The sequence below is a fragment of the Cyrtonyx montezumae genome, unplaced genomic scaffold (assembly GCF_038088225.1).
Source record: "Cyrtonyx montezumae isolate F1298 unplaced genomic scaffold, pur_monq_1.0 scaffold_9, whole genome shotgun sequence".
NCBI lineage: Eukaryota > Metazoa > Chordata > Aves > Galliformes > Odontophoridae > Cyrtonyx > Cyrtonyx montezumae.
The window spans coordinates 11,400,302-11,412,790 of NW_027072100.1; the positions used below are offsets into that span (position 1 = coordinate 11,400,302).

General features: G+C 41.8%; 1 protein-coding gene across 2 annotated transcripts; it reads right to left on the reverse strand.

The window, feature by feature from the left end:
- Nucleotides 1-1,942: 1,942 nt before the first annotated feature.
- Nucleotides 1,943-12,265, reverse strand: STX16 (syntaxin 16). 2 transcript variants are annotated; one of them, XM_065754479.1, is made up of 9 exons: nucleotides 12,128-12,265; nucleotides 9,881-9,892; nucleotides 8,928-9,035; nucleotides 7,627-7,767; nucleotides 6,973-7,135; nucleotides 6,086-6,177; nucleotides 5,713-5,856; nucleotides 5,127-5,207; nucleotides 1,943-3,316 (listed from the first exon to the last, which is right to left on the reverse strand). In XM_065754479.1, exons 1-9 carry the CDS (start codon nucleotides 12,260-12,262, stop codon nucleotides 3,212-3,214), a joined length of 981 nt encoding a protein of 326 aa, XP_065610551.1. In that variant the 5' UTR covers nucleotides 12,263-12,265; the 3' UTR covers nucleotides 1,943-3,211. The 2 variants fall into 2 exon arrangements, with proteins under 2 accessions (XP_065610551.1, XP_065610550.1); XM_065754478.1 differs by lacking the exon at nucleotides 9,881-9,892 and having other exon boundaries at nucleotides 12,182-12,265.
- Nucleotides 12,266-12,489: the final 224 nt, after the last annotated feature.

A 12,489-nucleotide genomic window follows, 5' to 3' on the forward strand; every position in this document is an offset into this window, starting at 1 on the left:
CGGCCCCGTCCGCGCGGCTCCGCCCCGCCGCGAGGGGCGGGCACCACAGCGCCCTCTGGCGGCCGCACGGGGCACTGCAGGCGGGCGGCGCGGGGCCCGGATGCGCGCGGCGGTTCTGCGGGGAGCGGCGGGAGATGAGCGCGGTGGTATTCGCGGTGATGTTTCACGTTCCTCGTTCCACCCACGGGTAGAAACGGTTCGTTTTGTGAATGTAAAATGACAGAGGGAATCTCAGATGAAAAAGCTGCGTGAACGTCCGGCAAAACGCGCTTCTAAAAACGGTGAGAACGCAGAGGAAACGGCCACACAACGGGAGCGATGTTTTCCAGGCTCCAGCTTTAATAACGTACACGCGTGTATTTAATATGAAAGGATATTTATCCTTACGTTTTCGTGTTTGTGGAGCACCTCCCATCTGCAGCTGCGTGGGAAGTGCGAGCATCACAAAGGGAACGTGCTTCATTTACACCGTGGAAGTAAATGAAGATGCAAATAATGGAAGTCTGTCTACAAAGCAAACGTGTATTAGGCCGAGTTCCAGGAAAAAAAAACCCCACGAAGATCTAACAGAATCAGCTGCAGAGGTCAATCGTGGGTGGGATAACCCAATAACTTCCAACTGCAGCACTCAGTAACACCCCATGTAGAGATGCAAAAGCCAGCTTCTATGAGCTTTCTTTCTGAGCCAAAGAGCATAAGGTGTTTAGGGGTTCATTATTATTCCCATATGTGTGGGAAATGGGAAAGAAAATACCAGAATGATTTCAGGATTGAGACGTCCAAAAGGTTCTGCCAGGTAAAGCCCTCGTGATGCAGTACAGATTCTGTTATTCCTACTGCTGCAAGGTTAATAATGCGGCACTGTCCCCAAACCTCTGTTACCTTCAAGAAACAAAGCAGTGGGCAACTGCCATCTAAACCACAACTCTTCCCTCGTGAAGGACACCAGAGTCCTAAGCAAAGCAATGAAACTGGCTTTCCCTGTCATTCTATCTATAGTACAGAAGTTCGACTTGCTTTCCACTAAGAGCACTGCATGAGGGTTTATGCTTTAGCTATAAATAATTTAGACTGGATTGCAACAAATGACATTTGAAGTGATCTAGAAGCCTATGTATATATATATTTAAGTAAATTCAGCCTCAATAAGCTCTAGCTCAAGTCACACAGGACCATTCACACTGGAATTCAATCTCTCATGCAGTGCATATTAACAAAGTGCATTTCCTTTAACAGAATTTAGATAGCAACTAAATAGTCATTTACCTCGGCTAAGATATGACTGGCATTTCAGTGGTGACTACATGGGAAGAAAATCACTTGGCAATGCAATTGTGCTGCAGAAAGTTAAAAAAGTCAGATACTTCATGTCACTGCTGCTTTTATTTAATTTTGAAGGACATATGGAGACACTGACATCACAAGTATTTGCTTCAGTTTACACTATTTTAAGAAAAAGGAATTGACCAATTATGTTGGGAGTGTTTTATTACTTCTTTGAATCCTTTAGCCATGATAAAAATGTCAAAAGCACCAGTCAAGACAGAAATAAATAACACGTTCTCATGTTAGAAAGTTGCAAACACAGTATATTAAATTAGAGCAATATTCTGCTTCACACCAACTGATGTAGCCAGCGCACTAGGGAGACAGTAGTTTTACTCACAATCATTGAAAAGATCTATTACCAGAACAGGGGAGCTGCACACCCAGCTAAAAGCATACCTCCTTCACTGATTTACTGTGTGAATTTCAACGGGCAGCTCTGGAAATTCAGCATCCCCTTTGTAACACAGTGGTACAAATCTCTCTGCAATAAGCCACAGCTGACATGTCTTTGAAGTCTTTTCTTTCAGGCCTGTTCCTGCCTCGAGTCTGTTTAAACCCACATCTTAGGACCTCCTTAGTACATTGTAAACACAGGTTCAGGGCAGGTGCAACACACCTCCACAAGTTTATGGGGAGCACTGCATCAGTCAGAAACAGAGGAAATTGAGTTACAGTCCCTTTGGGGTAAAAGTCTGTACAGAAAAGCCATCATAAAAATATTAAGGCAAGGCCTCTACAATTGCACGCTACTTCAGGCCTGAATTGAAACATGAATCCTCTATTATTTAGATGTTTCTCTAATTCCTCCTTTATGGCCTACAGAAAAGTTCTCCACTGCAAGAAACATTTGGGGAAAAAAAGGTACTTCTCCACTGAAGGCCTCCCAGGTTGTGTCACCCACATGGCATCTCTCATGGTCAGCAGGAGACCAGAAATGCAACCTTTTCTAGGCAGGCATTTGAAAAAAATCATCGGAATGGGAAAATGGATCTAATACATATCCTAGTAAAGTTACATATAAAAAACAACATATGGACTGAAGCACTGTCAAACAAACAGCTCAGGAAACAAGGAAGAGCCATGAGCCCCCCCAGCAGGTCATGCTGTGCACAAAGACAAAAGGGACATTTCTCTTTCTCAGGTTTAACCTCATCACTGCTTTGATGTAATGGCAATACTTTTTTTTAAAAAAAGCACATAAATAAAATTATCCTCCTGGAAAAAAGAAAAAAGAAGGTTCTCATGATTACACAAACACACAAAAAAAAAGTCATTAGCTAAATGTGTTAAATTACACCACTGATTAAATCTTGTTATTTACAAGATCATATACTATTTTGATTCTTAGTAATGATGCAATATCTAAATTAAGATCACAGGGATGGAATTAGGCTCTGCCTGCTAGAAGCTATCTTCTTCATCTCCAATTCCTGAGTTTTCGAGTCTGAAGAAATGAAGTCTGACATTTTTTTGCCTTGTGCCTCAGCTCTAGTCCCATGACTCAGTAACGTGGTTTAATTTAAGCCTTACAAATTGTGGCAGTAAAGAAGACGACACATTCTTTTTCACTGCACCAAACTAATTACAGAACTCACTAATAAATTACAGTTTCTTAGTTATTTAAGCAATGTGTTTCCAAATGCCTCTGGACCAAATGATTCATCTGAGAGCATTAAATGTCCTGACGTTGCCCATCTCATCTTTGCAGACACCTCACCTATCACCAAACTTGAACTCTGAAGAGTCCCACAGAAGCATTGCACAGACTTTGTACCACGAGGGCTTGTACATTCAAAAGCAGCTTGCTTGAGTGCAGGTCCATCCATTCACATTGGGGAAAAAAGTTCACGTAAACTCCCAAAAGAAGAAAATTAAGTGAAACCTAGTGTGACTTTACACCAATAAGAACAACAATGAGGACAATTACTATAACAAACAAAATTAAAATAACAAGCATCTTCCGATTCTTCTTTTGATATTGCTCTGCCTGTAGAAACAGAAAAGGAAGAGTTAATACCTTGATTTATGCAGAGCTGTTAAGTGTGGACTCTTCAGTATACTGAAGATGTGTACTTTGATTTCTCTTTGGTAACTTGGCTTTTCATACACTGAACAGTGCAAGCAACTCCCACAAAATAACTCCAGCCTGCACCAAAGACCGGAGCAAAGGAAAGCGCAAACTGAAGTCATATTTATCCACATTAAGTCTGAGACACTCTAAAGAACACATCATCCTCGTGCTGGTTACACAACCTTACTGTGATGTTTCAGTAGTGCTTGAGAAGGCATGATGCCTGCACAGGACCCGAGCTGTACTGAACGACGATGACTGATCTGCAGTGCCACTTAGTGACATGGACAGAGGAAATAAAAATCAAGCCACGGGGAGTGTGGAAGTGCAAACAAAAAGTAGGTAAGAGATTTTTAACTCATTTTGCTGAAATAGCATTTCCGTATCATATTTGCATGACATTAAAATTCACACAAAGCTTCATTTTTTTAAAGAGCATTTTTATTGTACCGGATTCAGCTGTGCATTTTCATTTAATTTCAATTAGAATTGAAAGCTTTCATTTTGTTTTGGTTCTGTTTCCTGCTTCAGTCCTTCTTTCTTCTAATCAATTTTCTCACCCCCTTCCTCATTTTTCCAGGGAAAAACTATGGAGAAAATTCTCCAAAAGCCGAATGAAACTCTGCTAACAGAAGGTAAGCAAAACAAAACTCGCATTTAATTCCTTTTAAATCCGTAAATACTGGAAGTTTTAAGGGAAAATATTAATTCTTCTATTTTATAGAAATCATTTTTTAAAATCAGATCTGTTTTAAGAGGAATTTTTGATCTGAAAGTACATAACAGTATCACTGATTTCCTTAGTCAGGCTCAAACTACGACAAAGCCTGACCAGCACCACAGGATTCCCATTTCAGGTGAGGCAATCCGTATCTCCAGACTGCTGGAGGGATTTCATTTATGTGGAAGTGCTGTGTTGGCAATTTACAATAATTATGCCAATTAAAACACAACAGAAAATTGACATTTTATATTAATTCAGAAAGCAGGTTACCAAATGTACTAAAATCAGTAATATAGAACACAGATGCATTGCTATTAAAACATGTATTTTTTCCATGATGGGCAAAAGAACTTTTATGCTGTAATGAAAGCATCTGATTTCAATTATGCTGTATCAAAATCCATATCTCAATCAGAATTTCAAGCTGGGGCTTGCTGACAATTTATTAAATAGCACTGATTGATAGCAACCCATTCATTTATTTCCACTTCAGCTTGTGTAAATTGCTTGCAATCACTTTCAGCCTTATCCACCAGTGGTCAATGTGTTATTTTAGTGACCTCAACTTTCTTTTACATATAAAAAGAAGAAACCTAGAACTATTTTATGTTGCTTTTCCTTGTGACGCTTCAATACTGTGCATATTTCACAAGTCTGCCATAATATGAAGTTGAATGCAGTAAGATGTCTGCATTTCCAAAACAGAACTTTCTTCTTAAATTGGTGGTTCTGTAGGCATTTCTCATTTGAAGTTTACTTCCAGCAGTGGAAGGACTGAGCTTAGCTTAAAATCAGAACATAACAAGCCAGAAAAGCAACCACCACCAAACTCTGCATCCTGACACCAGTTCAGACTTTACAGATGTTCACAATAAAACTTCACATTAAAAGCATAAGGTTGAACTTAACTTTCAGCAAATGTTATATGGTAAGAAAAAATATTAAAAATTATTCTTAAAAGATAATTAGATATGCAAAACAGCCAATATATTACCAGCTTACCTTATGTAGTTGTTTTAAACCCTCTTCAGTTTTGATACATGACTGTTCAACATTGTAGTCAATTCTATCTAGAACTGTTCCCTAAGTGAAACAGAGAGAAGGATCAAGTTGAACCAAAATGAACTTTGAAAAGACTGTGGTTATGAGCAGCAGAGTAATGATGCTTACAGCAAACAGCTCATGAGACGATCTGGTTGACTATCTTGAAATGACCTTCCTGGCTCAATGACTAACTGCAGCTCTGTCTCAGTGTCATCTCACAACCTTTACCAAGGTACATCTCTCTAACCTTTACTTCCCAGCTCAGATGCTTTTGGCTGACACATTAAACCTACACTTTCTGGGACAGAAACTCTAAACAGAACTCTGGAATTCTACATTTTTCTAGTTTAATGCACATAAATGGTCATTTTTTCTTCATTAGTTCATCTTGAAGATTACAAGCTAGAGGAAACCTTGGCCTGAACCAATGAGTTTAGAAAAGGGAGGAGTCCATGAAAACACTGTACTACAACTGGAGGAGTCTGGAAATCTTAATGCCACATGGAATCTCCCATCTCTCACCGACACTGTGGTGCTGATGTACCTGTTCTACTATCATTGCTCCCAGGTCCCTAAATATTTCATTGAGATCAGAGATGGACTGTACAATCTGACGGATTTCTCGTTCCCGCTCTTCCACCAGCAATGTGTTTTGCTCCACCAGTGCTAGCTGGTCATCTGTAAAACCCTGAAATAAAAGATTTAATTGTTGCTTATGTGTTCTACAGTGAAAACATCAGAAATAATTATAGCAATTACAAGATTCCACAACATAACATTCCTTTTGGAATTTCAGTAGTAGAAAACTACTCTAGAAAAAATCTTACTGTACTTTATAAACAGTTTTAGGGTCACTAAAATAACTTGGTACCTTAAGAAGTTTCTTCAAATGGAATTTGCTTAATATATCAACTTACTCTGTCATAGAGTGTATCATCCTCCCCATCATCCATTAGTGGGACTGAGGTGTCAAAGAAGTGTTTGGATCTTTCTTCCCTACTCTTCATGCCTGTGAAAGACAAACTATGTTGGAGCACAATGGACTCACACTGAAGTCACTCAGATTTCCCATGACCGTTCAAAAGTTGCAGGTAGGGAAGTATTTTGGGAGGAAACGTGATTTATAATGAGAGAGAAAGAATAAGGTCTGAAGCAATAGGTGTAAAAGCATAAGAAGAAAATCTCTGATAAATGACAGTATCTAAATTCTGTCACAGAAGCTTACTGCTTAGAGCATACAAATACAACCACGCTTACAAGACAGATAAAACCTTTGATTTTAAGTCATTATGTTCCATGAAGTGAAAGAGTTAAGTAAGCTAAGAGCCTTAAAGTATGATCATTCTGTACTCAGTGTGAGCAGAATGCTGTGTCCCTTATTTCACCTCTACCATTTAGACCACTAGAAGAAATGGCAGAACTACATCTGAAGATCAGTTATCACATATGAAGATGAAATTACCTGGCCAAAAAACAACTCAATATTAGACTTCAAGAAGAATACTCTATTTCCAAGCTGTTTGTGGATGCAGAACTTTATCACAGCCCATCTTCTAAAGTTTAATCTATCACAAACTACTAATCAACAGCAGATATCATTCTGAAAAACAATAGCTGCCCAAACAGTGCTACAGAAGTAGCTGGGCAGACCACAGTTTGAGAAGTAATATGTTAGAAGCATAGATGGCTGAAACACGCTGCTTTCATTGATATATCTAACTGACATTTTTGCTTTAGCAATATGAAATAGAGAGGCAGAGGCTGTGAAGCTGAAATTGCTGAATTCTGTATCTTTTATGCTTACGTTTGAGATAGTCAGACTGTGCATGCCTGAAGTTTGTGGAAAGCTCCTGAAGGGACTGTGCTAAGGAAGACACTACATTCCTGAGAACACGTGCTTCTTGCTCTGTACAAGTCCGTGACCTGCTCTGCAAGACCTGGACTGCTCTCTGACATCTGTGAAATAACTGAGAAAACAATTCAATTAGTTAAAGACAAACAGCAACTCAAGCTTTAAATATCACATTGAATTTATTGCTGCCCAGTGCATTGTCTAAAGGGACAACGAAATACAGAATATAGATAAGCAATGTAAATCCAACAGGATAGCAGAGTAACATGGGTGCTTCTGATCAAAGACATCTCCTTACTGGTAACTGCTTGGACTGGCAGCCATAGAAAGTCTGTGTATTTCTATAACATAGCTGCAAACGTGATTTAATTAAGTCTCCCATCCATTCCAAGATAGAAAACAGGTAAGTGGGGGTGGGAGTGTTAGGTCACTCACTGTAGAGCTCACTGAGATGGTGAGTGCAGAAGCACGCTGAGAACCCATGGCCTCCAGCTCACTAAAACTGACTTAGAGTAGAAATGCTTTGCTCCAAGGAAACCACTGGCTCACTATGGCATGTGTTACAATACATCCATCTGTAGGTTTAGAACTGAAAGTACTCTGTACCTGTGTGATCTCTTGGGTTGTTATTTCTATTGCACGTTCTTCTTCACTGCTGTCATCTAGTGTTGGTCTGTTCAGATGTTTATCATGAAGACTGGCTAATTCTTTCATCTTCTGTTTCACCCTGGCAATATCATACTGAATCTAAAACAGCAAACCCGACAACAGGGAAAGGGAAGTGAGTAATGTTTCAGAGGAAAAGTTTCTGATGAATGCTAGGCAAAAATATAGAAAGTCATAACAAAAAGCAGATCAGAGATCATTAAAAAAATCTCAAACCCACAAAAAGCTCATCTCTTACTAAGTGAAAATTTATTCTGAATTCACAATTTCTAAACCTCCTCTTGTTAAGGTAAGGCAAGACTGCTGCTCTCAGATATGCTTTACTGAGTTGCAATACTAATTATATAATACAGTAAGAAAAGTTTAGCCAACTTCCGAAAATATAAATAAAAAATCAGGTCACATCTTCAAAATCTGTCACACGTGCCACAGACTGAAATCAGTTAAAGCTAAATGACGTGCTTTCAAACTATCCATGGAAGCAGATCTGTAAGAATGATAATTGCCCTAGCAAAAAGGAGACTGGAAACCTTCCTGCACTCAAAAACCAATGAGATGATGTTCTTGGAGGATGACTTAAATGGGTTTTCTCTAAGTCAAGAAGGAGCCTCGCACTCCAAACACTGGAAACAATTCTTAATTGGACGTCTCCACAATGATTCCATCACATTTATTTAAATACTTCCATAATTTGCAGCTCATCTGCACTGCATGCGGGAGAGCTGCTAGAAGACACTGCTGCTTTCTCTTTCCAAGGAGTAAGCTGCTATTCTGTTCCATTGGACCCTTCCATGGGCTCAAACAAAGCTTATAGAAAGTGTTCCATCTTCTGTCCTCTCCCTTCGAAGTCTCCATCTGAGAAGAATTTTGCTGTGCTGACAGCTTTGGGACCTTCCTGCAGCCCCAAGTCCAAACACACAGTGATAGCGTTGCCTACCCTAGTGGTTCAAATATAGCATCAGCACTGGGCTCTCACTGATGATATCAGTTCAGTTTTGAGGAATTTATCTTCCAAGATAATGTTCCTTATTTCACTTGCAATACAATACATCCTTCAAGGAAATAAATGACAGCTTGCCTGATATTTTCTCTAAACAGGAGTGGCAGAAGCTAGAAAAAACATTAATCTTTCTTCTAATACTACCTCCATCTTAAAACTTATGGCATTGGCAACGTAACTAAGAACAGGAATAAATTTCTACATGAAAAAACCCCAGTGTAGGATTTGCCAAACAACTTACTTCATCTGCTCCATCAACCCATTTGGGAGGTAAGCGTTTTGTTACACCAATTGCTGCTTCAGGATCTAAACTTATCCCTGACACCAGTGCCATACGATCATCAGCAAGCTGCAGAAGACAAAAAAAAATGTTCTTAAAAAGAGATAGCAAATCAACATTACCCAAATGAGATCAGTCCTCAAGGAAAAGTGCTTGTGTGCCTCCCCCTCCCATAAAAAGAAACCTCAAGCATGTGTTTGCGTGTGATGCAGGTATAAATTATTGAAGGCAGGTACACTGCTGTACAGCAGCCCTGTAGCAGTTGCAGAGGGTACACTATACTTAGAGACTATTTTAGGGATAATCTAATTTGTAGATTGAATTACTAAAAGGTTATGAATGAAAGTGGGAGCGAGTATCAATTTGTTCAGGTTGTCAGTTGAAGCCAGCTGTGTAATTCCAGAGATAAGATAAATTCATTTACTACAGACAGAAAAAAAGCTATACAAATGATACTGCTTAGAATGTATCTAATAACTTCACTGCCTGCTCTCCTAGATTTCTTACTTTCCTCCATTAGGCCCAGAAATCTTTGTGGCTCTCCACCTCTTTTGAAAACCAATGCCTCCTCCTTCCTGAACAACTGTTTCCTGAAAGCCTGATCTTTATCCCCAGTGTTGTCTCCTGACCAAAGTGTATATAATTCACACAGAGCATAAAGTATTGTCCACAGCTTCACCATACCTCTCAGGGATACACAAAGTCTAACTAGCTTGTATGCATACACATATAAATGTGTTACTGTAACATCACAAAATGCTTGTCTCCTCCTGGCAGCCTTGCCAGACTGCACACAAATACATCTCATCCTATATAATGAAGAGGAATAACTTGGCAGAGTAAAGAAAGGAACATTCTTGCTTGGTGATGTATGCTTGTTGCAGTGTGACAAAATAAGATGTGATAAACAATACCTCATCCAGCTCCTGAAGTGATTTGTGGATCCCATCAGCCCCGTCCAGTTAGAGACAGCAAAAGGTAAAGGGCAAAAAAGACACAGAGGACAGACACAGGGTATGGTCAGTTGAGAAAATACTAGTAGCTTGGTGTTGCTGTGTTATTGCTTTTTAAATACATGATTGTTTACAATGAATAAAAAGTGGACTTTTAAAACAACACTATTCAATAACAAGTACAATATTGTGATCTATCTGAGACAGCCTTTTGCCTAGAACACAAGCTTTTCAGGTTAAAAACAGGTTTGCAAAAATTTCTGATTGAAAACATTGAAATACATTCAAACATAGAAACAAGAGCAATTTCACTCTAGTATTTAACATCTGGGGGTGAGTTAGGTTTCACTAATTGGAAGATTACAGTTCTCCAAACAAAGTTTACAGACCATACAAACTTTATAAGACATTCATCAATAAGCACCCCAGTTAGGATAAAGCATACAGCAAATGGCAAAAAGCAAAAGCAAGTGCAGCATATCCTCCTGCATGTAAAGGCTCCAGTTTCAGGTAGCATCAGTATACATGTGTGCATGACACCCCTTGGCTGGCATCTGCAGTGCATCTGCAGCTCATCACTCTGTGCTGCTGGCGTGTGTTAGCACGTGAGATGGAAGACAAGGACAGCATACTTGTGGTTTGCCAAAGCAGCGAGCTTCCATTAATGATCTGTTACCCTGCAGTGAGCTTCAAGTACAGCTGTACTCTTAGGGATGCTACTCTGGTTATCTGAGCTTAAGGAGTGGTTGACTCTCAGTGTGAGAATGCATCTCCCAGGGCAGAAAGCTCCTTCTGACACAGTGCCCTCATAACAAAATACTTCAGGAGTAGCTTGGACAGCGATCTAAGATCAGCCCAAGCACTGTGAGCTAAAACCTGCAACATGGCCCTGCTGGTGTGCAGCAGTTCTGCCCTGGGGACAACACCCAAAAGAAAAAGTAATTAGTGATTACTGACAGTGATAAGCACCACGGAAACATGAAGGTGGAGAGCTCACATTGACTGCTTGCTGTGTGTATAGTAAGCAGCAACTATAGGGCTCAGAACTGCCCAAGGCTGACCCACTGACCAACCCCACCAGCTGCTCAAGCCAGGAACAATCCTCAGCCACTTGGCTTGGGCAGCATTTGAATGAGCATCCCAGAAAATGCTTTGGTTCGTGTTAGCAAACATCAGAAATAAACATTTCATGCGAATGCTGAGTGTTACTGCACTCACTGTCATTCCACCTCTCAGCAGCCCTCACACAGTGCTGCTCTCATTTTCTATTAACATCTATAAAATTCCAGTGATCTAAATGCTATAAATATTGGCAAAACATTCGTTAACAAGACTCAGAAGCAGTGTTAAATTGAACACCATAATGCACATTGTTATTGATGCTTCCTGGTCTGTGAATACATTCGATACACAGCTTGTGTAGATACAGGTGTAATGAAGTGAGCAGCAAACCAAGATGCTCAGTGCCAACTCATCACTGAACGCATTAAGCAGCAAAAAGCTTTTCCTAACCAAAAATGCAGGAAAGCAAAGCAAGTCAGAGAGATGAGACTGCCAGCAGATATTCACTGGAGACTGTTCCAAACCAACAATATGTTTGAAGAAGCAGCTTAAGGCCCCAGGAAGCTGAGCTGCCGAGCAGTTCCACTGCTGTAGCCAAAAATTTTAAGCACCATTCAAATTTCCCCCAGGAAAGCGCTTTGGGAGACACCAATTTTGGGGAGAGTTACTTTGAACACTGTGGTTCCAAAGCAACCTTCCATTTGAAGCTTCCCATCACGGTGTGACTGGCTCAAAACAAAGAAAAAAGCTGCAGGAAGGGCCGCAGAGAGACCTGCTTTGTGAAGGCATTGCACCGGCACCTTCCAGACACCACACACACGGCCTCGCAGCTTTCCTTGTGCTGCAAGGAGCTGCACTGAACAGCGCGAACAGAAGAGCTCCGGGACCAAGAAAGAAGTGGGCGAAGACCTCCCGTGAAAGCCAACGCTTTTCTGTGCGCGGAAGGGACACGCGCGGAGCTCTTCTGTTCGCCCTACGCGCGGCGCCGGGGAAAGCGGGCGGGGGAGGGACAGGGCTGGGACTGGGGGGGACAGGGGCAGCGGGGTCGGGGTGGGACGGGGCTGGGACGCGGAGCAGCGGGCACGGCGCGGCCGCGGGGCAGCCCTCGGCGCAGCAAGGTACATAGGATGAAGGGAGGAGACTCACCGCAGCAGCCATGCTACGTGAATTCAGAGGGCTGGAGGAGCCGTAACTACTCACTTGCTCGGCCAGCAGCTGCCGGCTCTGCACCGCGTTGTTCCGCAACAACAAGAACACGTCGGTTAGACGCCGGGTGGCCATGGCCGCCCGCCCGAGGGACCCCCGCCCCGGGACCGCTCAGCGCCTGTCCGCCGGGCGCGGGGCTCTGGCACAGCCCGGGGCCCGCGGGCAGAAGCCCGCTCACAGGGCGCGGGCGGAGCCCCCCGGCACCGAGCGGCCCCGGCCTCCAGCCCCCTCCATCCCCACGGATCCGTCGGCGGCCCCGGCCGCGGCCCGGCGCACTTCCGCGTGGTGCATCGCTCCGTTCT

Bases quoted from the DNA above. Each gene is read 5' to 3' on its own strand.
- STX16 (XM_065754479.1), bottom strand. From the start codon at position 12,262: ATGGCCACCCGGCGTCTAACCGACGTGTTCTTGTTGTTGCGGAACAAC. The intron at 5,857-6,085 runs GTAAGTTGATAT...CTTTTATTTCAG, and splicing joins ATGATACACTCTATGACAGA to GGTTTTACAGATGACCAGCT. The intron at 3,317-5,126 runs GTAAGCTGGTAA...CTGTTTCTACAG, and splicing joins GTTTAAAACAACTACATAAG to GCAGAGCAATATCAAAAGAA.